General features: G+C 39.4%; 1 protein-coding gene across 1 annotated transcript; it reads right to left on the bottom strand.

Moving 5' to 3' along the window:
* Positions 1 to 314: 314 nt before the first annotated feature.
* On the bottom strand, positions 315 to 17,585 carry ADH7 (alcohol dehydrogenase 7 (class IV), mu or sigma polypeptide). The gene is given in 9 exon segments (XM_022582411.2): positions 315 to 752; positions 1,489 to 1,624; positions 3,397 to 3,444; positions 3,776 to 4,000; positions 10,444 to 10,660; positions 10,753 to 10,838; positions 11,446 to 11,586; positions 13,130 to 13,231; positions 17,568 to 17,585. Coding segments are annotated over 9 exon segments (1,386 nt in total). The 3' UTR covers positions 315 to 339.
* Between the last annotated feature and the right edge of the window lie 6,702 nt (positions 17,586 to 24,287).

Raw genomic sequence — 24,287 nt, 5'->3', positions numbered from 1 at the left:
GTGTGTGTGTAATGGAATACTTAGCCATAAAAAGAATGAAATTTTGCCATTGGCAACAACATGGATGGACCTCAAGGGCATTATGCTAAGTGAAATAAGTCAGTCAGAGAATGACAAATACTGTATGATCTTACTTGTATGAGGAATCTAAAGCAACAACTTCACAGATACAGAGAACAGATTGGTGGTTGCCAGAAGCAGGAGTATTGGGTGGGAGAAATAGATGGAGGTCAAAAGTTAAAAAACAAACAAGCAAACAAAACCTAACCTTCAAGGATCAGAAGAAAACACATTTTAAAAAGCACTTTGAAAACTGTAAAGTAAGGAAATTTTGTGGCATTACTTGAAGAAGTGAGCAGCTTTGTGCTGAAATAAAAATAGCCAAGATGAAATCAATCTAGTATAAAAGAATGAAGTCCAGAGGTTTTTTAAAAAATTGGTTGATATAAGACGATGACATAATAAGTCTATGAAGAAGAAGTAATCAGCTTTATCAATCTTGCTACATAAGATAATCAGAAATAAAATATGAAGGAAACAGATGCATTTATAAATACTAAATTTAAAAAGTGACCTGTGGGGAGGAGACAAGAGAACTTTAAAAAACAGATACCTTTGATGTGAGTAGAGCAGTTCAAAGCCTTCATTGATTTGTTTAAAAGGGAAAACATGGGTTGTCACTTGGTCCAGGTCAAATTTCTTTTCCAGGAAATCAGTCACTAGTTTTGGAACATCATCTCTGCTTTCCCAACCTGTAAGTAAGCATACATGTTCTCTTTAGACTTTACTGAATGATCTTTATGTGTTATTATATTTGTTCCTTCTCTCTCTTGCATTATTACCTTTTCCCCATACGGGACTATCCTTAACAGCACACAAATGAGCTGTATTTCTCCCATCTTAAGAAACAAAGGCAAAAACCCCATGAGGAACCTCTATTTCCCCCACAACTTCTAGCTACCCCATGTCTCTGCTCCTTTTACAGAGAAACCACTTTACAGTTCACTGCTCCACTTCCTCTTCTCCCATTTTCTCTTGAGCCCACTCAGCACTCGGCTAGGACAGCTCTTTTCAAGGTAACCAAAGATACAGACAACGGTTAATGTGAGGCCAAGCCTTGTTCTCTTTCCACAGTACCTGGTGCACAAAAAATGAGAGGCTGGTGGGTACAGGTGAGATTCTTTAGAGAGGCCTCCTTCAGGGAAATAAGACTTGAACTGAGAACTACACAAGAGGTACAAGGTGAGCCTCCTCACTTTGACTCTTTGTGTGATGTGGGGAGATTATGGATTACCCAGGAATTAGAAGTAAAATTCAGTTATTCACTAAATGTCTTTTGGGAATATGCTAAGGACCAGGCACTGTTTCCGGGGCTGGGAATAGGGTAGAGGTATAACATACCCAGTCCCTGCTCTCAGGAAGCATGAGAATCCTCTCATTTAGTGCAGAGAGACTGACAATAAACAAATAAGGCTCTGCCATTCTTACCTCCAAAAACACATCCTTTCCGTGTGCGTCCAGCGCAGAGCAGCACTGGGTCATAGGTGAGCATCTTGGCTGATAGAGGAGCCCCTACCACCACACCGACCCCGTAGTTCATGCTGCAGGATGCAAGGGCATCAATCTGAGTTTAGAATGAAGAAGACTGTTTCTCATGTCTCGTAATATGTCGTGGGCTCAGAAATGCCCTACATACTATTGCAGTTCCAGTAGTTGGTTTTGTTTCCAAGTCATGAAGTGAAATTAGGCCCACATGCCTTTTTCTTTCTGCTTGCTTTTTTTTTTTTATTTCAAACTTTCTTTTTATTTGTTATTTATTTATTTATTTATTTATGGCTGTGTTGGGTCTTCGTTGCTGCACGCAGGCTTTCTCTAGTTGTGGTGAGTGGGGGCTACTCTTTGTTGTGGTGCGCGGGCTTCTCATTGCGGTGGCTTCTCTTGTTGTGGAGCACAGGCTCTAGGTGCGCTGGCTCAGTAGTTGTGGCTCATGGGCTCAGTAGTTGTGGCGCACGAGCTTAGTTGCTTCTTCGTATGTGGGATCTTCCCAGACCAGGGCTTGAACCCGTGTCCCCTGCATTGGCAGGCAGATTCTTAAGCACTGCGCCACCAGGGAAGTCCCTCTGCTTGCTTTAAAACACTCGCAACACAATTTTAGTCATGAATTAAACTCGTTCATACATTTGTCCTTTAAGGCAGAAAGTAGAAATTAATGTGGTCAGTGTTCATGGCATTTTCAGTTTACCATGGACCAAAATGCAGGGAGAAATTCCTATATTTTCAGACCAATATCACCACTTCAGATAAGGTTTGGAAAGCCATTTGAACTAAATCAAATTACCTATAATGAATCAATTAATCCAGTTTTTTTAAAGTTTAGTATGAAAATTAAATCAAATACTAAAATGTGGGACAAAGGAATCCCTTTCTTGGTTACATTTCTGAGACTAACCCCACATTTTCTGGTCATCCACCCATCCAGTCATTCATTAATAGTTTTTTGAATACTTGGTAGGTTGTAGCAATAGATGTTGGCATTTTTCAGAGACCAATGTTCATTAAAGTATCATCTGGAAATCAGTAGGCCATAGCAATATTCAGTGTTGCATATTGGCTGTGTAAACATGGTATTTGTTGCTATGGAATAATTCTAAGTGACACTAAGGAAGGGGAATGAAAACAGTGGTAAATTAAAGACTACTTGTTCCTAAAGTACCAAAAGTATTAGAGCGAATTTAGTCTCCTAGTCAATTGTGAGCAGAATTGACTTTGTCCCATATTTCCAAGTCTCCCTCCCTACCTTATCCCAGGCTGGGGCTTTCCAATCCAGGAGATCTGACCTGTTTCTCAGATTTAAATGGAAGTCTGGTGCTACTGACTGCTACAAGGGAGGCGTATTTTAAAAAGTTGAAGGCTCCTATTTTAAGAGAATTCAGAAAGGAGAAAGCAAACTCAGGTATAGAGTGAGAAGTTGGCTACATCGTGGTTTTGAGGGAAGAGACTGCCAAATTTGGAATAGTTCCTTTCGCCCCTGGATCTCCTCCTTCTCTGTCTCCAGAGAGTCACTTTGTGCTGTTTGACTTGCTAACATTCAAGAGATGGAATCACTGTTGCGAAAAAAGCCATACATACAAAGTAGATTAACACTTAAGCAATTTGCCTAGTTGGTTGACTCCCTCCCTGGCAGTCTGATCACGTGAGAGTGGTATGACACGATACACTTTTGTGAAGCAGACCCGCACATAAGTTTTGCTTGACTTTTTAGGCACAAGTGCTTCATGATTACCAGGTATTTTGCCTAACAGGTAGTTGCTTTCAGTAAAGCTGTGGAAAATGAGTTTACCCTGTGCGTTCAAGGTAGTTTGGGTATTGTGTGGCTCCTCTAATCTTGGCTCTCACCATAGTTTCAAGATGCCCAATAACTTCAAAACTGTAGCCCAGTGTCACCTGTCATTTCTTTTCTTTTTTATTTTAAATTAATTTTATTTAGTTAGTTTTGGCTGCTTTGGGTCTTCGTTGCTGCATGCAGGCTTTCTCTAGTTGTGACGGGCGGGGGCTACCCTTCATTGCAGTGTGCGGGCTTCTCATTGCGGTGGCTTCTCTTGTTGCGGAGCATGGGCTCTAGGTGCACTGGCTCAGTAGTTGTGGCTCACGGGCTCAGTAGTTGTGGCTCACGGGCTCAGTAGTTGTGGCTCATGGGCTTAGTTGCTCCATCGCATGTGGGATCTTCCCAGACCAGGGCTCAAACCCGTGTCCCCTGCATTGACCACTGCGCCACCAGGGAAGCCTCGCCTGTCATTTCTGACAGCACCTCACTGATGGGCTTGGTGGAATCCTTGGGGCTGATGCACTTAATGGCTCTGACAGCCACAGCCTTTTCAAATTTGTCTTTGTTGAGGTCAATCCCAATGATCCTGGATGCACCAGCTGACTTACAGCCCATGATGACCAAAAGGCCAACTCTTCCCAGGCCAAAGGCCACACAAGTTGAACCACGGGTGACCTGTGGAGAGACAAGTTCCTGTAAATGTTAGACCTAGGGTTAAAATGTGGAACCTGCAAAGTATCTCCAATATTAGAACACAAAATTCAGAAGATCACTATGATGAGTTATTAGGAATGGATGACTTGTTCTCATGAGAATGCCACAAAGAGAGCTAGAAACAGCAGAATGTCTGAGAACAGAAAAGGAACAAAATCAGTATTTTGCAGATAAATGAAAACCTTTGATAAAAGGTTACATCATTCAGGCCTTTGTTGTGGGAGCTTTTGCAGCCTTTTTGGCCACCACCCATAACCTCATCTAACCTCATAACAGGATTAAATAAGCACTTGGATCTCTATTACTCTTCTACACAAAACCATGCTAAATCTGTTTTAGATTTGGTTTAACTAGCATTTTCTTAATAACCATAACTCTGAGTCATTTGTAAATAAATTGTTTTTTCATTGAAGTTGAATTTCCATGTTGCAATTAGATGATCCATGTGTAGCTCCAGGAAGGAAATGTAGTTAAATCAGTTGGGATATTTTTACCCTGTACTGTGCTATGTTAAAGAAGGTTCTAGCCAAAACTCACTTTCCTGCTAGTAGAGTCCTAATCCTTTTTCATAGCAGGAATCAGGGAGACCTGAAAACCAGGAAACCCACAAAAAGGGTATGGAACTTATTGTGATCATTTTTGTCTTGTTTTCCTTTCTTTTTTCTCCTCCCTCCCTTCTTCCCTTTCTTCCTTCCTTTTTTTTTTTTCTTTTTCTTTTTAACATGCAAAGGCTTATGTGTGAGCAGGGTGTGTTGTCATATGTCCTGATTCTCCAGTTTTGTCCTCCTTTGCAGGAATTACCTGAAAAAATAGCCTGTGTGTGGAGGTCTGTGTATGCATGTGTTTTGAAATGCCTGAATTTATAAGCAGATACTTAAGTGGGTACAGAGGTGCTGTAGTTTCAGCTACGGCATCCTAACCCCTCAGTTCATTTCCTAAATTTGGAGCTCTGAAGTTAGTGTGGCCATTCTCTCAAGTATCATTCAGTCATTCACTCATTTGTGCAGCAAAGTTTATTGATGGATTCTTTGTGGTCAGCATTTTATGTCAGAAACTAAACTGGGTGTTCTCTGTCTTTTCTACTAGTTTATCTGCTAGCTGTAGTATCTAGATCTGAGATGGAATTTTTTGTTGATGGTTGAATTCTAAATCTAGAATTTTATGATTCTAGCACTGTCTTCTAGGACCTCTTTCGGCCTTCCTTATTTAATCTCTAGCAAGATTAGGCTGTGGTGGCCCTGAAGTGTGATATTTCTGACCACCTGGGAACTGTGCCTCTAAAGACTTCTCCCTAGGACTCCATCACCCATCTGGAAAGTTGTAATTTTTGACCTTCATGTCACCCTGACTCTAAGCCTTTAAGTGGATCATGGCCCCAGTCTCTTGCTAACTTCAGATGTCCCCCCACCTGAAAAACCAAAACCAAAACCAAAATAACTTCTCTTCCTTCCCAACCTTCTTGTTCTACAGAATGGGAACTGGAGATTAATATCTATAGTGAATTATCCATATCATTATTATAGAAGAAAGTTATAGTCTAAAACAAGAATGTCAATTTTAGGTCACTTAAAAATTTTTATTATTTAAAATAATATTTTATTATTTTGTATTTTAAAATATAGTAAGCTTCCACTTTTTAGTATTATTTTTCTTTACTCTTCTGATCCCCTTCATGATCTTTAATAAATACTTAAATTTCACTCTCCCAAAGAACCTTAGGACCTTAACCAGCTCTTGGGAGATAACTTTTGAGTCCTTGGAATATCATGTCCACTAAGAGTGTCTTTGTACATCTGAGACATTGGGCTACTCCAGATAGTTTATGCTAACAGTGTGACTTACGGTGAATGCCTGTTTTCATATGTCTGGGGCTTTGATCCATCAGCTTAACTCCTGATGCTACTGGAGTCTGAGTAGCTGAGGTCAGTCCTGTGTGTGCTGTGTGCCTACATGACTGTTCCCACAATAGAAACCCTAAACACCAGACTTGGGTGAGCTTCCCTGGTTGGCAACACTTAATATGTGTTGTCACACATTGTTGCTGGGAGAATTAAGCTCTGTCCATGTGACCCCACTGGGAGAGGACAACTGGAAACTTGTACCTGGTCTCTCCTGGACTCTACCCTATGTGGCTTTTTCTTTTGCTGGTTTTAATCTGTATCCTTTCACTCTAACAAACTGTAGCTATGAGTATAATAACTGTTCTGAGTTTTATGAATCCTTTTAGTGAATCATCAAATCAAAAGAGCGTCTTGGGGGACACCAACACATCCTCATATTGTAAGTTTGACCTATTTTCAAATAGGCAAAGGCAAGAATATGTGTTCATTCAAGTAATTTGCCTTAAGATATAGCTTCCAATAAAAAATTATACCTAAAAGTGGAGAATGTCTTGGTTAATAATATATTAGCCAAGTACTAATATGGTACCAATATATCAAGTACAATAAAAAACTTAGAATACTAACATAAAACCATATCCAATGTCCCTTCTCTCACCTCTATCTTGGTAGAAAATTCTTAGTGGAAGGTCTCGAGGAATGTTCCAGCACCAAGATTTTCCAAAGAAATTTAAAAGCAAGTGGTTACTAACATATGTCATTGACATGTACATGCATGCTAATGTTATACATTCATAGATCTGAGACCTGTCTTGAACCTATGTCTGGGATAAATCTACTTCAACGCCCATATGTATATTTTCCACAAGCTCCTCACCTTTTTATTCTTCCACATATTTGGACATCCCTTTCCTTATTCATTCATACATCTCTTTTTTTCCAAATATTATTTATTAAGTCATTACTATGTCCAGGCTCCTTGCTAAGTACTGTAGTGAATAGAGACTTGGTCCATACCTCCTTGGAGCTTGTGGTCTAATGAAGACTAAAGGTGTAATAAGAATTTGAGATTTGGGACACATACTGTTAATGAAGCAATCATGTAGCCTTGAATAATGGAAGGAGGTTCCTGCTTAGATGGAGTAGACAGAAAAAAACAAACAAACAACTTCTTTGAGCAAGTGGGTTATCTTTAATCTGAGAATTATGTTAATGAAGCACCTACACAAGGGCTCAGTAGATGAGTGTTCCAGACAATCAGAATAGCTTGTGTAAATGTCTTCATGCAGGAACAGGCTTACAGATCTCAAGAGAGGTGAGTGAGTGTAAGTGGGTCATAGTGGAGGAGATGAGATTGTTCCAAGTATGGAAGCTACCGAAGGATTTTTGGCAAAGGAGTAATGCAGACCAATTTATGTTTTATAAAATTCCTCTGGCTTGTAAATGGAGAATTATTGGAGATGGTCAAGAGGAGTAATGAAGACTACAGAAGGGAGGCCATTGCATCTGTCAGGATATGATGATGGTAGTGAGTTGAAGAAAATGGAAAGATTTAAAATATACCTTGTAGGTAAAATTAACAGGACTTGCTGCTGGATTGCATATAAGGTAATGGAGAGGGAAGATCAAGGATGAAGAAAATTTGAGTGAGCATAGATATGTTTGGGTGGTAGGGAGGAAGAAAATTAAGAATTCTGTTTTATACGTATTCAGTCTGAGATACCTGTGAGGCCTTCTAAGGGAGAGGTCAGGTAAGGAGTTGGACAAAAGAATTTGGGGTTCAGAGAGAGTTTGAGATATAAATTTGGAGTCAACTAACATATAGGTAATTTTTAAGACTTTGGAGTTGGATGAGCCACCACAGTATGGAGATTGCTTGTGGAAATGGTTTTACTATTTATGAACTGTGTGTTATTCTACTTACTTCTTTGATTCATTAAGAGTGACATAAATTGAATCCAAATAATCACTCTTAAATATGCATTCATGTTTTCATACTATATGCCAGCCATTATAGGTTGAATTGTGTCCCCATGCCCAAACCTGCAATTTCATATGTTAAAGTCTTAATCCCCAGTACCTCAGAATGTGATCTTATTTGGAGATAGGGTCTTTGCAGATGTAATCAAGTTAAAATAAGGTAATTAGGTGGGCCCTAATCCAATATAATTGGTGTCCTTATAAAAAGGGGAAATTTGGACAAAAAAGACTGGCATAGAAGGAAGGTGATATGAAGAGACATAGAGAGAAGACAGCCAAGGAGAAAGGCCTGGAACAGATCTTTCACTCACAGCCCTCAGAAGGAACAAATCCTGCCGACCCTTTGATTTCAGCCTCCTACTTTCCAGAATGTGAGACAATAAATTTGTGTTGTTTAAGCCCCCTAGTCTATGGTATTCTGCTACAACAGCCCTAATAAACTAACAAACCAGCCTTGATATTTATTTTGTGAAACAAAAGATTAATTTTATTTTATTTATTTATTTTTTAACATCTTTATTGGAATGTAATTGTGTGTTACTTTCGGCTGTATAACAGAGTGAATCAGCTATACGTATACATGTATCCCCATATCTCCCCCCTCTTGTGTCTCCCTCCCACCCTCCCTATCCCACCCCTCTAGGTGGTCACAAAGCACCGAGCTGATCTCCCTGTGCTATGCGGCTGCTTCCCACTAGCTATCTATTTTACGTTTGGTAGTGTATATATGTCCATGCCACTCACTCATTTGGTCCCAGCTTACCCTTCCCCCTCCCTGTGTTCTCAAGTCCATTCTCTACGTCTGCATTCCTGTCCTGCCCCTAGGTTCTTCAAAACCATTTGTTTTTGTTTTTGTTTCTTTTTAGATTCCATATATATGTGTTAGCATATGGTATTTGTTTTTCTTTTTCTGACTTACTTCACTCTGTATGATAGTCTCTAGGTCCATCCACCTCACTACAAACAACTCAATTTCGTTTCTTTTTATGGCTGAGTAATATTCCATTGTATATATGTGCCACATCTTCTTTATCCATTCGTCGGTGGACACTTCGGTTGCTTCCATGTCCTGGCGATTGTGAATAGAGCTGCAGTGAACGTTGTGGTACATGACTCTTTTTGAATTATGGTTTTCTCAGGGTATATGCCCAGTAGTGGGATTGCTGGGTTGTATGGTAGTTTTACTTTTAGTTTTTTAAGGAACCTCCATACTGTTCTCCATAGTGTCTGTATCAATTTACATTCCTACCAACAGTGCAAGAGGGTTCCCTTTTCTCCATACCCTCTCCAGCATTTATTGTTTGTAGATATTTTGATGATGGCCATTCTGACTGGTGTGAGGTGATACCTCATTGTAGTTTTGATTTGCATTTCTCTAATGATTAGTGATGTTGAGCATCCTTTCATGTGTTTGCTGCCAATCTGTATATCTTCTTTGGAGAAATGTCTGTTTAGGTCTTCTGCCCATTTTTGGATTGGGTTGTTTGTTTTTTGTATATTGAGCTGCATGAGCTGCTTGTATATTTTTGAGATTAATCCTTTGTCAGTTGCTTCATTTGCAAATATTTTCTCCCATTCTGAGGGTTGTCTTTTCGTCTTGTTTATGGTTTCCTTTGCTGTGAAAAAGGTTTTAAGTTTCATTAGGTCCCATTTGTTTATTTTTGTTTTTATTTCCATTTCTCTAGGAGGTGGGTCAAAAAGGATCTTGCTGTGATTTACGTCATAGAGTGTTCTGCGTATGTTTTCCTCTAAGAGTTTTATAGCGTCTGGTCTTACATTTATGTCTTTAATCCATTTTGAGTTTACTTTTGTGTTAGGTGTAGTGTTCTAATTTCATTCTTTTACATGTAGCTGTCCAGTTTTCCCAGCACCACTTATTGAAGAGGCTGTCTTTTCTCCATTGTATATTCTTGCCTCCTTTATCAAAGATGGTGACCATATGTGCGTGGGTTTATCTCTGGGCTTTCTATCCTGTTCCATTGATCTATATTTCTGTTTTTGTGCCAGCACCGTACTGTCTTGATTACTGTAGCTTTGTAGTATAGTCTGAAGTCAGGGAGCCTGATTCCTCTAGCTCTGTTATTCTTTCTCAGGATTGCTTTGGCTATTCGGGGTCTTTTGTGTTTCCATACAAATTGTGAATTTTTTTGTACTAGTCCTGTGAAAAATGCCATTGGTACTTTGATAGGGATTGCATTGAATCTGTAGATTACTTTGGGTAGTATAGTCATTTTCACAATGTTGATTCTTCCAACCCAAGAACATGGTATATCTCTCCACCTGTTTGTATCATCTTTAATTTCTTTCATCAGTGTCTTATAGTTTTCTGCATACAGGTCTTTTGTCTCCTTAGGTAGGTTTATTCCTAGGTATTTTATTCTTTTTGTTGCAATGGTAAGTGGGAGTGCTTATTTAGAAATAAAATTTCGAATCTGAATTTTTTCTTCCAGTTGATTTGCCATTGTGTAGAAACAGTCTGTACATGAGATGTTTTCAAAAACGTTTTTCCCAAAAAGCTTCAGTTTTTCAAAAAAAATTATTTAAAAAATAAAAAAGAAGGAACTAGCCCACCCTGCTGCTTACCTTGCCAGTTTTAATAGCAGTCCCATATCCAGTGGAAAATCCCCATCCAATTCAACAGACTTTCTCAGGATGAGCTTCATCATCGATCTTAGCAACAGAAGTTTCATCCCCCACCGTGTACTCAGTAAATGTACTAGTGCTCATGAAGTGATAGACTGGTTTGCCCCTGCACGTAAATCTGGTGGTGCCATCAGCCAGGACTCCATGACCAGTAATGCTATTTGATACATCAAACACTCATATTAATTCAATTCAAAAATTAGCACAGGAACAACTAAATGGCATTAGAGAAAAGTGACTGAAACCTACTGACTACTTACACAAAGGTTGCCATCTGGGTCGCGACAAGCCTTGCATTCTCTACACTGAGGCAGAAAGACGGGGATGACTGTCACCTAGAGGGAAAACATCATGATATAAGGTGTTGGTAATTAACATTAAAGCCTGAAATTGATGAACGTGAATTGAGCCCATGCCACATGCAAGAACTTCTTAAAAGTAGAACTTGGAGATATTACAGGTTTGGTTCTAGAGCATCACAATAAAGTGAGTCACAAATTTTTTGGTTTTCCAGTGCATGTAAAAATTATGTTTACACTATACTGTAGTCTATTAAGTATGCAATAGCATTATGTCTTAAAAAACAATGTACATACCTTAATTAAAAATTAATGCTATTGGAAAAATGGTACTGATAGACTTGCTTGACACAGGGTTGCCACAAACTCAATTTGTAAAAAAAATTCCACTTTGAAGCCCAATAAAGCAAAGTGCAATAAAACAAGGTATGCCTGTATTCTAAAGTTTACAAGCACCATCAGATTTGCTTGCTAAAAGTTGAGATTTTGCTAAATTAAACTTCACTCTATATAATCCATTCTCCTTGTATTCTTTTATCCTCCTAAATTCATTAAGGCTCCCCTAATAATTCCTAGTTGTGCTATTTCCTTTGATAGGACAGTCAACCCTACTTATCTCAGACTTGTGACTTGACATTTACACACCTGGTTTCACCATAGTGACTCCTTCTCCAATGCTCTCCACAACCCCAGTGGCTTCATGTCCCACAGTCACTGGAAACTTAGACACTATTGCTCCTTTTGTCATGTGCTCATTTGTCCAACAGATTCCCGTGGCCAAAATCTGGGTTCAAAGAAAAGAGCATTGCACCAACTAGCAAACGGGTCGTTTTACAGTTGGGAGAATATCTCTTGAAAAGATTATATGTCTTTTGACATATATATGACATATATTTGACATATATATGACATATATGACATATATGAGAAAAGAATATGTCTCTTGAAAAGATTATAATTGTTTAATCAGTATGATTGTCTCATATAATACTGTTGACTCTTAGATTCTGAGCCGAAATATCAACCCTCAGACCAAAATCTCTCTCTTTAAGGAACTTCCCTGGTGGCACGGTGGTTAAGAATCCACCTGCCAATGCAGGGGACATGGGTTCAATCCCTGGTCCAGAAAGATCCCACATGCCACGGAGCAACTAAGCCCACATGCCGCAACTACTGAGCCTGTGCTGTAGAGCCCGTGAGCCACAACTACCGAGGCTGCATGCCACAACTACTGAAGCCTGCGCGCCTAGCACCTGTGCTCCACAACAAGAGAATCCACAGCAATGAGAAGCCCATGTACCACAATGAAGAGTAGACCCCGCTCTCCGCAACTAGAGAAAAGCTTGTGTGCAGCAAGGAAGACCCTTAACAACTTAAAAAAAAAAAATCTCTCTTTAAGGAATTTGTAGTATTGCTGCCTCTGGCCTTGTTTTGAATCTCAGTGCCTTTTTGAAGTAAATTGATGCTCTTGTGAGGGAACTATAAGGCAAATGTTACCATGCAGCCAGCACAAAAAATAGATTTTTACAGTTAGTTCCTCCTCTTGATGAAAGGTAGAGGGAATGTTGTGTAAGAAGAGAAGTGAGCAAAACTTTACTGTTACTGGGCTTCCCTGGTGGCGCAGTGGTTGAGAGTCCGCCTGCCGATGCAGGGGACATGGGTTCGTGCCCCGGTCCGGGAAGATCCCGCATGCCGCGGAGCGGCTGGGCCCGTGAGCCATGGCCGCTGAGCCTGCGCGTCCAGAGCCTGTGCTCCGCAACGGGAGAGGCCACAACGGTGAGAGGCCCGCGTACCGCAAAAAAACAAACAAACAAAAAAAACAACTGTACTGTTACTACAGTGCTCAGGTAACAGGAGATGGTCAAAGAAAGATAGACGGCAATGCCTACTCAACAAGCTGGTGTTCAAACTAATGGTTAAGCTCTGTTCAAAGGAGTGGGGGAAATCCTCCGGAAGGGAAATCCAGGAAGCTGTCATTTCTCCAGGCACAAATGAGTTCCTCATTCTTTGTGAAAAGTAATCTCAATACTATCTGATACATTAGTCATAATTATTAACTATTTTTATCAAACACTGTGTCAATAAAAATTCAACAAATAAAAGTTACAATAGAGCAGATTAGCAGGGTTGTTTTTTAATCAATAAGTCATTAATTTTATATTCAGTATGACCAGATCCTTATTAAATAAAAAAAAAAAAACCAGTATGAGAACTAATAACCAAAATTTGGGAAGTATCTCCTTATTTAAGAATCCAACCTCACAACAGTGATATACTCAAAGTAGGTATGATAACGTTTTAGACTTATGTACTCTCAGGCTCATTACCTTACTACAAACTTCTTTAGCCTTTGATGGGGAAACTTCTGTTTCCTCAACGGAAAAGGGATTCTTCTGTTCCCATAGCACAGCTGCTTTACATTTAATAACCTAAGAAATTGGTGAGAGTTATAATGGGTCCTAATTATGTCTTTACAGTTACAGAATCTCCAAATAATATAAATCTGGGCAGAAGATCCCTAGAGATCATCTTATGTACACCCATGTTTGATATATGAGAAATGCATCCCAGAGACACTAAATAATGGATCCATGGGCACACAGCACATGGGAAGCAGGGCTGGACTAGATCTGAGGTACACCCTTTCCAACCCTTTGCTTTTGCTGCCTGTGGTCACGTAATATTTTATTAAGCTAGGTTTTTTTGGCTACAATTTCAAAGTAACAAAATGTCATCTGTGTATCACTTATGCACAAGAGCGAATTTATAAAACAGAAAATGTTGTTGATTTATCTGCAAGAATCTAAGCCAGTATTTAATTGTTGTATAATCATGTAGCCATGGTGAAGAAATTAGAAATTGGCTTGGTTAGAAATGAAGGGAACCATGAATGTCATGAAATGTATAGACTGAATTCCTGGATGACTCAATTTGTGTCTTTGCACCTCTGAATCCTTTTTTGCACCCAGCCCAGTTCTTGCAGCTTATGGGTCTAGATAGGCGAGGTGAAGCTTCTCATCTTATAGAAGTGGAAACTAAGGGGTGGAGATCCTCAGTGAGTAGCCTCCAGCTGTTCAGTTGGTTTTGGTATAGTTATTCAATTAAGTAATTTTGCTGACATTATTGAAATCAGTGAGGGGTGGAGGGAGAGATAGAGAGAGAGAGGGAGAAGGAGACAGGGAGAGATTTTTCTTGTTTTCCCATCCTCAAACCTGTCTAGGAATCGTATAAAATATTTTAATTAATTTGTTCAGATACAAAATGAGTTATCTCTCATCTTACTTGTCGACTAACATACACTCCTAGAGATCTCCTTTAGATGGATGGTTACATGGCTCTTTTGCAAGTGATTAAGTGTGAGAAATGATATGCTGGAAATAGATGGGAGGCTGAAAGCCATCAGTGACTTTAACATTCACCCTCTGCCTCTGCAAGGCAAATGTCATGGGTCACAGTGCAATGTGGGCCAATCTCAAAGCTAGAAATCTCACACCACAATTCCACACAAGTTCCTGCTGGAATAGTTGAGATTTAAAGTCAAACTATTTTGTCGATAAGTAAAGACATAAATATCAAATATATGGAGAATGGAGGAACTTTTATGCTTGAGGATGATAGAAAAAGTCATAAAGGAAACATCTAAGAATGAAAATCTTGTGTGTTGAGAAACAGTAAATAAATCTTCCAAATGTAAGTAATTCAAGCAAGTAGTCTGAGGGAAAAAAGCTTAAAGCAAAAATGACGAGTTAACATTTTTGATATATACAATGCATAATAGAATTGATAGGGAAAGCATTAAAACTTCCACTGCCTCTTCTGCCCTCCCACATATTTTACTCATACCTGGAGATACATGCAAAGAACATAAAGACGAAAATACAAATTAGTAAATATGTAGTGAAGTGTTTGTTTTCCTTGGTTATAAATTTTTTTAAAAATAAAAGTAATGAGATAATTCTCTGTTAGGTCGATAATGATTTTTTTTGTTTGCTTGTTTTTTGCGGTACACGGGCCTCTCACTGTTGTGGCCTCTCCCGTTGCGGAGCACAGGCTCCGGACGTGCAGGCTCAGCGGCCATGGCTCACAGGCCCAGCCGCTCTGCGGCATGTGGGATCTTCCCGGACCGGGGCACAAACCCGTGTCCCCTGCATCGGCAGGCGGACTCTCAACCACTGCGCCACCAGGGAAGCCCCGATAATGATTTTTTACTTATGTATTGTCAAAGGGGTGGTGAAATGGGCAGTGTCATTCATGTCAACACCTTTGGAAAATAATTTTCAGTATACATCAGGATACTAAAATGGTTCTTTTTTCCTGTGGGTGGTCACATTTTGTTTAGCAACTTAATTGAGATATCTTTGCCATATAAAAATTGTATATGTTTAAGGAATATAACTTGATGTTTTGATATATGTATACATTGTGAAAAGATCACCACAATCAAGCTAAATAACTTATCCATTACCTCTACCTAGTTACTATTGTGTTTTCATGTGTTTGTTCATGTGTGTGTGTTAAGGTTTAATTTAAGATCTGTTCTCTCAGCAAATTTCAAGTATACAATACAATATTGTTAACTATCATCACTATGCTATACATTAAATCTCCAGAATTCATCTTGTATAACTAAAACTTTGTACCCTACTTAAGAATATTTTGACACTTTCACCAGGTAATTCCATTTAAAAAAACCTAACTTAAGGAAATTGTAAATTCAGAAAAATATTAGTATATATTAGAGGTCATCACAGCACTAGTTATAAAGGGAAATATGTAAACAGTATGTGTAAACAAATATGTAGATAATAATAGAGAAATGAGTAAATGAACTGTAAATCTAGAAATTAGACATTTAAAAAGTTTATAAATTGTTATAAATTTGGAAAATGCTTATATTAAGTTGGAAAAATAGGATAAAAATATTTATATATTGTACGAGTACAGCTACATAAAATATGGATGGAAAATCGATGGTAGTCTGTAAGATATAAGATAATTGTTGATTTTTTCTTCTCATATTTTCTGATTATCCAAATTTTCTGGAATGATTATTGTTACGGGCTGGATTGTGTTCCCCCGAAATTCACATGTTGAAATCCTGACCCCCAGTACTTTGGAATGTCTGTATTTGGAGATAGGGTCTTTTAAGAGGTTAAAACAAGGTCATTTGGGTGGTCCTTAATCCAATATGATTGGTTTCTTTATAAGCAGAGGAGATTAGGACACAGATATATACAGAGATAAGACCATGTGAAAACACAGAGAGAAGATGGCCATTTGCAAGCCAAAAGAGAGGTTTCAGAAGTTACTTCCAGCACCTTGATCTCAGACTTCCAGCTTCCAGAACTGTGAGAGAATTAATTTCTGTTGTTTAAGCCATCCATTCTGTGGTACTTTGTCATGGCAGCCCTAGCAAACTAAACAATCATCTTTTACTTTTTTAATGAAAAAGAAAACATTTATTATAAAAAGAGAAAAAAGCAATCCCCAGTGTAAAGAGAACCCCTCCTTTCCTGTGATTCAACTGAAACCCTAAAGCAACTTGGGCAATATAGAACTCTAATGCAAACCACACTATTGCATGCATATCTCTATATCAAAATAGTATAGCTTTTATGCTATATCTTAAATTATATACTGTATCATTAATTTTAACTGGAAACTGCTGCCTTTAGGTTACAGAGCTCTCCATCGTTGGAAATATTCTAATAATGGCTAGATATCCACTTTATAGAGGTAGCACAACTAGAACTCAAGCATCTGTTGGTTGGATGGAGTTGCAAATTTTTAAGATTCCTTCCAACCCTAAGAGTCATTAATTTCTATGGGTAGAGTTGCTAGCTTCTAAAGTCCAAAATTAATTCCCCGATTGAGCTAGTTTTGCTGGGTCCTTGACCCAAACTAGAATGCTTTTATTCTAGTTCTATTCCATTCCAGGAAGAATTATTTCAAATTCTAACATCATAGGGCCTCCTCACTTTGTCACATCACCCAGACTTCAAGTGTCATCTTCATTTTTCCAAAACCTTAAGGTAGGCTAAATGCAAAGTTGTTTAAACAAAAACAAAACAAACAAATGAAAGCACCTAACACTATAAACAATTGGCATACCCATTTCAAGCAAGCAACTATACTGACCAACCTGCAAATGAAAAAAGTGCCAAAACTATTTCTAAGTTAATGCCAACTCTGTTTTAAAAGAATAAACATACTTTACCTACAATGCATTCTTGGTTTTTAAAGATTTTTTTAACTTGTATTTTGATGAAAACTGTACCATTAAGAAATCTTAAAAGCATGATACTTTCTTGTCCACTTTGCGTTCCAGAATTAGCATTTTTCCATTGTCAACAGCAGGAAAATCTTTTCTAACGGCTGAGAATGAGACCTTGGTTACCCTATGAACTACAGAAGTGAATGTAATGCGTGCTATTGAAAGTCAATTTATGGAAACATTTTGCTTACCAGCGCAAATGCCCAGCTATCCTGAAATTAAATTATTAATAATGTCAATAGAAACCACATTTCTCCATTTTCCCCCACTGTCTTACTGAAAAACCTTAATACGCTGTTTTATCCTGTTTCTATTGGCATTCTCTGAAACTCCAACCTAGTGTCCCCCCCACCAAGTGTATGCTTGCTCAACGGGCATTTAATTCCCCAAGAAATAACCCCAAGTATTTAATTACGTTAAGGTATTCCAAGTTTTAACAATCAGTCCCACATTATTAGATCATAATGAGGATACAGAAATGTTCTGCTTACTTTTCCATTAGTGCCCATCCTGTCTTTCTCTTCATTCTGTTTATTAGTAAACAGAGACTTTTTCTGCCTGATGTTTGGCTCCGTCTGCTGTAAATAACAGCATCTTGTGCCTTCAGTTAAATAGTCTGGCTCAACAGTTCCACCTTTAGCGATGACTCATAGCCTTCAAGACTTTCCAATGGCTCATGAGCCCCACCATTTGCAGATCAAGTTGTGAAAAGCAATACAGTAACTTATAATGATCAAACCATGGGTAGAGCTCTAACAAAGACAGGATAATCAAACCTATTGAAAATGACTGAAAGCTTTCTTATCCACCTTATATCTGGGAATATAAAAACATGTCAGGTTAGTTCAGCTCAACACAACCCAGTAAAAACGTACTGTATGCTTCTTTAGCTGCTCTGCAAGGCGCAGCTGATTTTAGGCATGTGTGTGTGTGTATTTATTGATGCTCTCCTTCATGCCACAAAGACATGATGTAGTTTGTGGAAAACATGTAATTAAACATAAATGAAAATAAGGCCAAGAAAATGTAAACAAATTGGAATAGAAGGTCAAAATTTGGAAAGAGGAGTTGGGGGTATATAGAACATAGGTATGTATAACTATAGTTTATAGATATTTGGGGGATAGTAAGATATGTAAAACTTGTTAGCTCTGCACGTAGACAGATTATGGTCTGAACCCAAATCACCGTTACATACACGGCTGTCTCATACAGTTGTACAGGTTGTGCATGGCACAAAGGCACGCAGTGCAGAGCAGAAGTCCACCCTGTATACTGGCTCTCAGATGCCAAAGGGCTTTTATTTGGGCAAGTGCTTCACTCTTCTGAAGTAGCTGTTTAAATACTTCAAGCCACTATTTCTTAAAATAAGATGCACTGATCCTGGAATCTCCTGGATCTACTGACTGTATTGATAGGAGAGTGTCCAGGATGAATTTTATTGTTTACACTATTTGGGGGTGCACTGGCAGACTTACCTCCAAGTAAATTTATTCTACACAAAGGACGTTTTACTCTTGTGGAGTCAATCAGTGGAGCAGGTTTTCTAAGTCTTCAAAGCTGTTCAGATCATGAAATATTTTTTCAGACAACAGATATGAACAAAACTTTCTTTTGAAAACCTGGTATAAGCTTTGCCCACAGATATCTCTCTCAATGCAATATAGTAAGTGTTGTAGGTCCAATTTAAAACCTATATGCCTAATTCAGAATTAGCAGTAAGAAGGACCTTGTTTATCCATTCTATATGTAATAGCTTACATCTGCTAACCTCAACATCCCAATCCATCCCTCCCACACCTCCCCTCCCCCTTGGCAAGCACAAGTCTTTTCTCTATGTCTGTGAGTGTGTTTCTGTTTCATATATACGTTCATTTGTGCCATATTTTAGATTCCACATATAAGTGATATGTTGTATTTGTCTTTCTCTTTCGGACTTAACTTCACTTAGTATGATAATCTCTAGGTCCATCCATGTTGCTGCAAATGGCATTATTTCATTCTTTTTTATGGCTGAATAATACTCCATTCTATATATGGACCACATCTTTTTTATTATTTATTTATTTATTTATGTGTCTGCTTCAGGTCTTAGTTGCAGCATGCGGGATCGTCATTGTGGCATGCAGGGTCTTTCGTTGCAGTGTGCAAGTTCTCTCTAGTTGTGGTGTGAAAGCTCAGTAATTGCGGCACACAGGCTCTCAAGTTGTGGCATGCAGACTCTAGAGCACGCAGGTTCAGTAGTTCCCCTGAGGCATGTGGGATCTTAATTCCCCAGCCATGGATAGAACCCATGTCCCCTGCATTGGGAGGCAGATTCTTAACCACTGGACCACCAGGGAAGTCCCTGGACCACATCTTCTTTATCCATTCATCTGTTAATGGACATTTAGGTTGTTTCCATGTCTCGGGTATTGTGAATAGTGCTGCTATGAACATGGGGTGCATGTATCTTTTTGAATTATAGTGTTGTCTGGATATGTGCCCAGGAGTGGGATTGCTAATATTATTTTAGAAAAGAACAGGAAAAAAAATAAAGTCCATGAGAAAAGAAAATAGAATTAGCAATTAGAATTAGTCATTCTAACTCACTGGCTAAATTAAATCCACCAGGTAAAAGCACTACCAGTCGATCAGCCTTGACTGTGAACACCATTTTTTTAGCAGCAAAACACTGAAGAAACCCAGCATATCTTACAGGTCTTATCAGATAGAGTTAAGCAGGTGTGGACCAAACAGCTATTTTGAGTTTTAATTTTCAAACCAAAGAAACCAAAATTTATCTCAGCAACAAATAGTTGTTTACTTATGAACAAAGGAAAAAGAGTACCAATATGGGTGGTATCAGCACAAACAAAAAAGTACTCATTTGGTAAACTCCTTCATAAGGCCTTGACAAAATCTTATAGCACCTAATCTAAAAAATAAAATTTTACAAGAAAATAGTGTGTCCAATAAGGTTTAATATCTGTATAAATCTTTATGGCCCTAATCCCTTCTCCAGGATAATTGATTGGATGTTAAAATGTCAAAAACTGAAAGTTGAGATAAAAATGTTCATGGTCATGTTGCATGATATAGCATGTGGTTAGTCCTAATTTTTGGTTTAGAGAAGTTACCAGCTGAATCTCCCCTGTAAACCCTTTTTACAGTGTTTCTGTGACATTCTGGGGCCAAGTCTCTCAGGGTACTGTATCTCCAAAATGCTGTGAGCCTGGTTCCACTCCTGAGTTTCCAAGAGCCTCTAAAGAAGGGTGCTGATCTCAAAGTAGCCATGCAATTCCGATTTGCTTGGGACAGGGTACAGGGGACCTGGAAGAACTTTGAGAAATGTGCTGCAGGAATATGGGCTTTGGAGTCAGATACACCTGATTCAGGGTCTGGAGCCTTGCTTGAATACGTATGACCTCAATACCACATTTGTAAAATGGGAGTAATAATAACACATTATGTGTCAAAGATTAGCAGTGAGGATCAAAAGCACTTCCTATACTGCCTGTTTCATAATTAGTAGAAAATATCATTGTTATTAACTTGGTTCCCACTGGTAACCAAGGGTTTAAATTTTTTAAATATTTAAAATGTAACCACTTGGGGCAAAATGACCCAGAGTCCAGGCTCAGTAAAAACTGTCTTGTTGAGATCCACTGTGTGTTCCCAGAAGCCTCTAGAATTTCCTAAGAGTTTGGGGCTAAGAATCTTCTGAATCTAGAGGTGCTACCAGATATTTATGTGGAAACAAAGAGGCAGAATATTATCCATATGGGGGGTGACCAACCGTCCTGGTTTGCCCATGACTGAGGGGGTTTCCAAGTCACAGGCTTTTCAGTGCTAAAGCCAGGACACCTTATAGCACCTGATCTAAGAAATAAAATGGAGCTGAGCTGGTCACCTTCTGTGCACCTGCATCACTACACAGGTGCTGTGATGTGAGTGTGTGTGGTGGACAGGGTCACGTTAGCTTCAGGTTGTCAGCCCTCCTCTCTCACAGCTCTGAGCCCTCCCTCTCAGTAACAGCCTTCTATCACGGACCCCAGCCAGGACTCGCATCACCCAGTCTCATGATGACAGCAGGGGAGTGAGAATACTTAGTGGAGTCAGGAGAGCAAGGTTTGACTGTCACCTCTAGCAGTGACTGGTAAGTGCTCATGAAAAGACACTAAATGCTCTGATTTTCACAATGAGAGGAAATTATACTGACTTCAGGGCTTGTTGTGAAGGCGAAGTGAAGTACTGTGTGTAGAAGTGCCCATTAAACTGTCGAACACTCAGTAAATGAAAATTACAGTAAGTGATACCCCTAAGGTTAAGAAAGTAAGAAAAGAGCCTTTGTGTGCACAGGGAAATGGACCTCCGTTTATTGCTGAATCATTCTTAATAGCAAAAATAGTTATGCAATTGTAGTACCCAATGGCATACAACTGCTAGTCACTAGAATCACAGTGACTTTTGTTCTGCCTTAGCAAACCAAACCTTAAGGGTGGAGTTTTACTCTGATCTTTGTTTTTTCAAACACTCCAAACTCAGGTGGTAAGGCAAACAACCAGCTGCAAGCTGAAACTCATCCTTTAATCTTTCCGCTATGCCAAGCCATGCCAGGATGGGGCCAAGCTGGAAAGCAGGGTTGAGATGGGGTTTCTGCAGCTGCACCCTGACAGGTGAAGATTTTGCTAATCCTTTTTCAGGCGTGCTGTGCCAGTTTGCAGAACTGCTGTGTGAGATTATGCTTGGCAGTTTCAAAACTTTTCTTCTCCATGCAAACCCTGCCCAGGAGAAGAATCCAGAGCAGATTTTTCATTATAAGGCAAGGGCTTCACGTCTGCTCCACATAAACTCTCCATTGTGCTCAGCTCACCAGCCGAGCATGCTGGTTGATGAGAATTTCCGTTCAAGGAGATCAGGAATTGTGGAAAAAGTATAAATCCAAGTTGTTTTGTGCCCCTCTTGAGCTCCCCTTAAGAAAAAACAGAACAGTTAGGGAAATTGGTTTTGCCATGTATCTGGCTAAGGACCAGTTGAAAATAATTTCAAGGCACCAAGGCCCGGCAGTTCTTTATTACTGCCATGGGTCTAGGGATTGTTTCTTGCAGAAGACAAGCCACAAACCATCACAACAATGGGAAGCGTGCTGCGTAAGGACCAGAAGCCAGGATCATGGCCTTGAAAGGAGGCAAAGATGGCTCTGGATGCGCTGCATGGCCGTAAGTCAGGTTCATTGATTTGTTCTCGCTTTGCTTCCAGAGTTCCCCTCAGGACTTGTCTCGGTAAAACATGGAGTAAGATTCCAGAATGTTAGCACCAGAAGTAGGTGCAGACCACTTCTCCGTTGCAAAAGTCCACTCCATATTCAGAGGGAACTCTCTTCCTGGCACAATGAGAATGCGGCACTCAGAGTGAATCAGCTATTTCCGTGACTGCTGCTCCGCCCAGCCTCGCCTTGTGTTTTTTTTGTTCTTTTGTTTGTTTGTTTTGCGGTACGCGGGCCTCTGACCGTTGTGGCCTCTCCCGTTGCGGAGCACAGGCTCCGGACGCGCAGGCTCCGGAAGCGCAGGCTCAGCGGTCATGGCTCACGGGCCCAGCCGCTCCGTGGCATGTGGGATCTTCCCAGACCCGGGCACGAACCTGTGTCCCCTGCATCGGCAGGCGGACTCTCAACCACAGCGCCACCAGGGAAGCCCTTTCCTTGTGTTTTACATTATCAGTTAAGATGGTTAGAGAGTAGATCCAGGGGAATGTTGAATCCTGTCTCCATGGGATGCTGTGGTGTCATGAGGTTATCTTTGGTCTAGAAACTTCTCAGCTTTGCAAGTTCAAGAACTTGATTTTATTAGTATGCCTAAGTTTGATTAGACCCTGAAGGCTGATTCACATGAATCACACCCATGAAGAATTGATAAACTAGATACCAATTTATAATTTTATAATATATTAATTTATAATGCTTGCCACTATAACTTTGAATAGATTCTGCACGAGGAACATAATGGACAGATGTAATATTCAGAATAGTTATCAAACCTGAAAGGCATGGGCACCAAATAATCAGAATGGGTCCACAATCCATTAGAATAGATGCCAGGTGGCTTGCTATTTTAGGGCATATTAGGGAGATAGCCCTGGAAATAGGGGCAAAAGTTAATATTTAAGTAACCCTAGTACCTGCCAGATACTAATACATGATCAATTTACGTGGACTTTTTTAATTGAAAACTTACAATGACGCTTTGAGGAAGGCATTAACAAAACTGGCTATCGAAGATTTCAGATAACCTGCCCTTGGTCCCACAGGTAGTACAATAGTCTGGTTTTACACACAGGTGTATGTGTACCGTACTGCAAAGGGAAATTCTCCCCCGGTACATGCAGAACTGTGGCCCTGATTTTCTTTTCTGGTCCAAGGAATGACAGTATGTGACACGATGGAGCCGCATGGCAGTTCTCACTGACGACAAGACCCAGGGTTGCATAACATGCAAAAGCTGGTGGCTAAATGAAGTCTGAGCTATAATCCTGTGGGGGAGGACTAAACTGAGAACAAGTCTGCAACTTGCCCTGGATTATTTCAAAACAAAAAACTTCTAACTTAAAAGGTTTAATTATGCCCCAAATATAGTGCATTTTATTTTCTTAATTAAAAATCAACACAGTCTAATAAAGGGTTTGCTTTTGATGCTGGCGATGTCACTCCCTTTAATACTTCGGACCTCATCTTGGAAGCTTAATTTGGACACTCATGTAGGAATTTTCTGAAACATTTCAGTGCTTTATGGAAAGAGAGAAACAGAATATTTTATATCAGAATATGCTTGAAAATCAGAGATATGGCCACATTTCTGCCAACATGAAAGAAGGAGAGGAGATGGCCTCCTTGGCATCTGAAGTGACAGTCTTCAGCAGTGCCCAGGGGCTCTTCCCTTCCCTATTTTTTTTTCTTTTTTTTTTGAATCCTGGTTCAAAAAGCCCAACCTGAGGTCATGCTAAAGCACAGCCACTCTGTAAATGCAGATTCTGCTTCTTCCCTCTCTCCATCTACCCCAGTAGAGATGTGAAAGTCAACAAAACAAATTAGGTGGATCTAAAATTATTCATCAGAATAAACAAATTATTAACTTTTTCAAGTGCACCATGGGGTTGGAATAGTTCCTTTTAAAGAGAAAAATGAAATAAGACTAAGCAACATAATTTTTTTATATTTAAATGATCCATTATAA

This window comes from Delphinapterus leucas, chromosome 5 (genome assembly GCF_059928025.1).
Source record: "Delphinapterus leucas isolate spDelLeu-1000000601 "Yukka" chromosome 5, BTC_Dleu_Yukka2, whole genome shotgun sequence".
Lineage (NCBI taxonomy): Eukaryota > Metazoa > Chordata > Mammalia > Artiodactyla > Monodontidae > Delphinapterus > Delphinapterus leucas.
This window is presented reverse-complemented; position numbering and strand designations above follow the sequence as displayed.